General features: G+C 36.4%; 1 protein-coding gene across 1 annotated transcript; it reads left to right on the top strand.

The window, feature by feature from the left end:
- Positions 1-1,056, top strand: LOC129647495 (olfactory receptor 2H2-like). The gene has a single exon (XM_055574576.1). It carries the CDS (start codon positions 5-7, stop codon positions 935-937), a length of 933 nt encoding a protein of 310 aa, XP_055430551.1. The 5' UTR covers positions 1-4; the 3' UTR covers positions 938-1,056.
- The last annotated feature ends 3,653 nt before the right edge of the window (positions 1,057-4,709 follow it).

Here is a 4,709-nt window from a genome sequence, read left to right as displayed (position 1 = left end):
AGCAATGAAAGGAACAAATGCTAGCACTCCGGCAGGTTTCATCCTACTGGGCTTTTCTGACCAGCCCCTCCTGGAGATGGCTCTCCTTCTTGTCGTCTCTATCATATACATTCTGACACTGATGGGGAACACAGCGATCATACTGGTCTCATACTTTAACCCCAAACTCCACACACCCATGTATTTCTTCCTCTCCAATCTCTCCTTCCTGGACCTCTGTTTCACCACCAGTGTTGTCCCACAAATGCTTTGGAATCTCAAGGGGCCTGACAAGACCATTAGCTACACTGGTTGTGTGATCCAGCTGTATGTTGCTTTGGGGCTGGGCTCCACGGAATGTGTCCTGCTGACTGTTATGGCCTATGACCGCTTCAATGCCATCTGTCGACCCCTCCACTATGCAGTGATCATGCACCCAAAGCTCCTCCAGCAACTAGCAGCTCTGGCCTGGATCAGTGGCTTTGTGGAGTCCACGGTTCAGACCATCCTTGTTTTCCAGTTGCCTCTCTGCAGCCATCACATGGTGGATGACTTCATGTGTGAGGAGCCTGCCCTGATTAAGATTGCCTGTGTGAACACAACCTTCCTGGAAAATGAGCTCTCCATAGCTTCTGTCCTCTATGTGGTGATACCTCTGGGGCTTATTCTGGTCTCCTATGGCTGCATTGTTAGGAGTGTGCTGAAGATAAAATCCACTGAAGGCAGGAGGAAAGCATTTGGGACTTGTGGGTCCCACCTAATTGTTGTGGTTTTGTTTTTTGGGACTCTAGCTTCCATTTACATTCAACCCAAGAGCAAATACACACAGCATTACAGCAAATTCCTCACCCTCTTCTACACTGTAGTGACACCCTCACTTAATCCTTTGATCTACACCTTGAGAAACAAAGAAGCTAAGTGGGCGCTAGGAAGGTTGCTGGGAAGAGACCCAAGTTAGGGAGAAATGTGAAATATCCTCACACAACCCCTCAGATAGTAAGGACTTTTAGCATCATCTAACTTTGGTTTTTCCTTTTGTTTGTAAAGATCACAGCTAAATCTCCTGAATAAAATGGTATGAAATTTTCTTTCAGTGACACCCTGAAGCTGCCTACTGTAAATCCTTCTCATATTCCTTTCCAGAAATGTTATGTCTCTTTTTTCTTTTGGCTGTTTTCTAAAGATTCTATGAATAAATAAATATTTATAGTGGTGCATATGTATATGTATTATAATTTTACAAATCCTGGAGTTATTGCTCTAGAGATTAACTAATGGTAGGGTGGATATGTTCATGACAGATCTATTTTCTCATCACAGAAGAAATCACCTGCCTCATAGAGATAGAACTTTCTTGAGAACTTTCTATTGTTCTCCAGATCTCTCATTCAGTAGTTCCACAGGCCATAACTGTTCTGTCCATTATTTACATACAAGCATAAAGGTCCACTGGAAAACTACAATTACCTAACAGGTGTTCTTTTGGAGGGGATTATTGATTCTTGTTCATTTACTAGAGGCATCTGGGACTAAGTACATCCAGGGATTTTTCTCATCTCTTCCACCCACAAAGAAGCTTCCAAGAGATAAGAGCCATGAGACTGAGTATTTCTCATTTATACATCTCTTGTCCTCACACAATGGCTCTCAATCTCTTTTGATCAATTCTTTAACTCTCTATCTGGAATCTAAGAAAATATGCATTAGAATTTTAAAGTATTGTCATTTAATCTAAATATCTATATTTGTCACAATATATAGATTTTTTTTACCAAAACATGTCTTAGGCCTCCTATATGTTATTCACTTTTATGGATATCATAACTTTAGAAAATAATTCTCTTCATATTGAATATAAAGCTTTACCTATTCTAATAACATACTTTAAAATCTTGGTAATATGTTCAGTTTAAAAATATTGACCTTATTTTGCCCATATCCACATGGTTATTTGCTTATAAAATATTATCAATAGTTTATTGGCTTTAATCTGGAGCCTGCTTAGATATACTCACAACATGCTATGGTTTTATAAATGTAGTCTGCTTTTTTCTTAAATAGGGATTTCCCTGGGGGTCTAATGGTTAAGACTGCATGCTTCCAAAGCAGGAGGCATGGTTTGATCCCTGGTTGGGGAACTCATTTCCCAGATGCTGTGAGCTGCTGCCAAAAAAATTAATTAATTTAACAGAGATTAAATCTTAGTAATCATTTTAACAAAGATAAATAATTCTATCTGGATATATTAAGTTGAATAAATTAGTAAAGAAAAGCAACTATATTGGAGAAGAAAATAAATGATCTAGTTAGGAGGCATGATAAGGTTAACAGGTGGCATTTAAGTAAACTTTCTATATCTCTGTTCATAAGATAAAATTTTATTGGCATTAAGAATTAAAACTGGTTATAGTCAAATTACTTCACTGATTGATTAGGACAGGTAAATGCATACTAAGCACTAAGATTATTCAAATCATTTAAAATCTTATATTTTTAATTATACAATAAAATTTTAAAAACTATTGAAAATGATATCCTTATGCCCACACTGGGATAGAACATTAATACTTTCCATGTATTCTTTTTGTATGTAGTAGAGTAATTTAAAAAATAAGACAAATCTATAAGAAGATGCACTGTAAAGAATACAGAAAAGACATACCAGATGAATACTAGCCAACAAAGAAGATAGGCATAATCTTACTAGTATCAAACAGGGTAGCCTTAAGGGATGAACTATTATTAGGTATAAGGGGAGACATTGCATAATGTAAACTATTTAGTTAACTTGAAAGCTATAATAATCTTTAATTAAAATGCTTTCTACCAAATGACTTTAAAATATGAAGCAAAACCTAACATATAAAAAAGGAAATAGGCAAATTCACAGCCAGAATTGAATGGATAACTGGTAGAAAAGATATACAAACATAAATGAATAAGGATATAGAAAATATAAAGAGCAGAGATAAAATTACAAAATTAATATAGTGAAAACACTGAAGGCATGAAGACATACAAAATTTTTTAGGCACACACAGGACATTAATAAAACATTGGCATATATTGAATAATAAATGAATACATTTCAGAAGTTTAAAAGCATAAGAGCATTTTGTCTAGAAAAAAATCAAACGAGGCCAGAAATCAGTAACCAGTGAACAAAGGATTAGTGCTCTTAATGTGTAAAAATTTCTAATATGGAAAATGGATATAGAATAATTTAAAATAAACCCATGTACACAATGGAGTATTACTCAGCCATTAAAAAGAATACATTTGAATCATTCTAATGATTTCATCCAGGTGGATGAAACTGGAGCCTATTATACAGAGTGAAGTAAGCCAGAAAGAAAAACATCAATACAGTATACTAACGCATATATATGGAATTTAGAAAGATGGTAAGGATAACCCTGTATGCGAGACAGCAAAAGAGACACAGATGTATAGAACAGTCTTTTGGACTCTGTGGGGAAGGGAGGGGGGATGATTTGGGAGAATGGCATTAAAACATGTATAATATCATATAAGAAACGAATCGCCAGTCCAGGTTCAATGCAGGATACAGGAAGCTTGGGGCTGGTGCACTGGTATGACCCAGAGGGATGGTATGGGGAGGGAGGTGGAAAGGGGGTTCAGGATGGGGAACACGAATACACCCATGGCGGATGCATGTTGATGTATGGCAAAACCAATACAATACTGTAAAGTAAATAATAATAAAAATAAAAATATAAACCCACATATGTTAACAAGAACTTTAAAATTATCAGTATCGTGCCAATTTTGTTTCATCTATTTAATCAACAAAACTTTCCTGCCTAACTTCTCCTTTTCCCTCCACACAGGTTTGCCCTGGCAAGTTCTGAAATTGCACTTATCAAGCTAGAGGCACAGAGGAACATGCACAAGGTGGAAAGCAGGGACCCAGCTCACCCAAATCGCCACTGCAAGGTCTCAGATGGGAGCAGGCTGAAGCTCAGGAAACACAGAATCTTTACATGTAAATCAAGTGTCACTCGCCAGTGGACATTTTATTTACTAATGTGAAAATACTTTATTACTAAAGTGGACACTTTTACCATTTGTAAATGACCAAAAAGGTTATAGCACACTCTGCAGTTTTAAACCAGGACCAAGGAAAGAACTGCTACATGGTACAGGCAAGATGAATAAAAGAATAAAAATATTGTTGTGTTTTAACCACACTCCATGAGTAGTCTCATCATTAATATATCAGTGGGTAAACATGGACTGAGTTTTGCTAGGTGCCAGGTACTCTGCCAAGTATGTTACGTGTGGTAACTCACTTATCACCTACCACCCTAGGAACCTGAAACTGTCATTCCACTCACTATTGATTTGAAAACTACCTTCTAGAAGTTCAACAACTTGCCCGAGGAATTAGAACCCAAGTTGATCTGAATCTGGAGTCTATGATCTTATCTAACATGAAATACTCTCCTTGGAATCATAGGAAGTCCAACTTCCTTAGCATAATATATCACTCCCTTTGTGATATGGTAGTTTTAAAAATCTTTCAACTGTATTTCTTGTCATTTTCTATTACACTCACACTCCCCTAGATATAACAGAATAGTTTAATTCCTTAAAAGATCTGTTTCTCATATTTTCATAAATTAGAACATGAAAGACAGATTTGTGAAAGATGAGATTTAAGTTGGATTTTGAGAAGTAAATGGTGTTCAGTTCAGTTCATTTCAGTT

The sequence above is a fragment of the Bubalus kerabau genome, chromosome 3, assembly GCF_029407905.1.
Source record: "Bubalus kerabau isolate K-KA32 ecotype Philippines breed swamp buffalo chromosome 3, PCC_UOA_SB_1v2, whole genome shotgun sequence".
In the NCBI taxonomy this organism is placed as follows: domain Eukaryota; kingdom Metazoa; phylum Chordata; class Mammalia; order Artiodactyla; family Bovidae; genus Bubalus; species Bubalus kerabau.
This window is presented reverse-complemented; position numbering and strand designations above follow the sequence as displayed.

Bases quoted from the DNA above. Each gene is read 5' to 3' on its own strand.
- LOC129647495 (XM_055574576.1), top strand. From the start codon at position 5: ATGAAAGGAACAAATGCTAGCACTCCGGCAGGTTTCATCCTACTGGGC.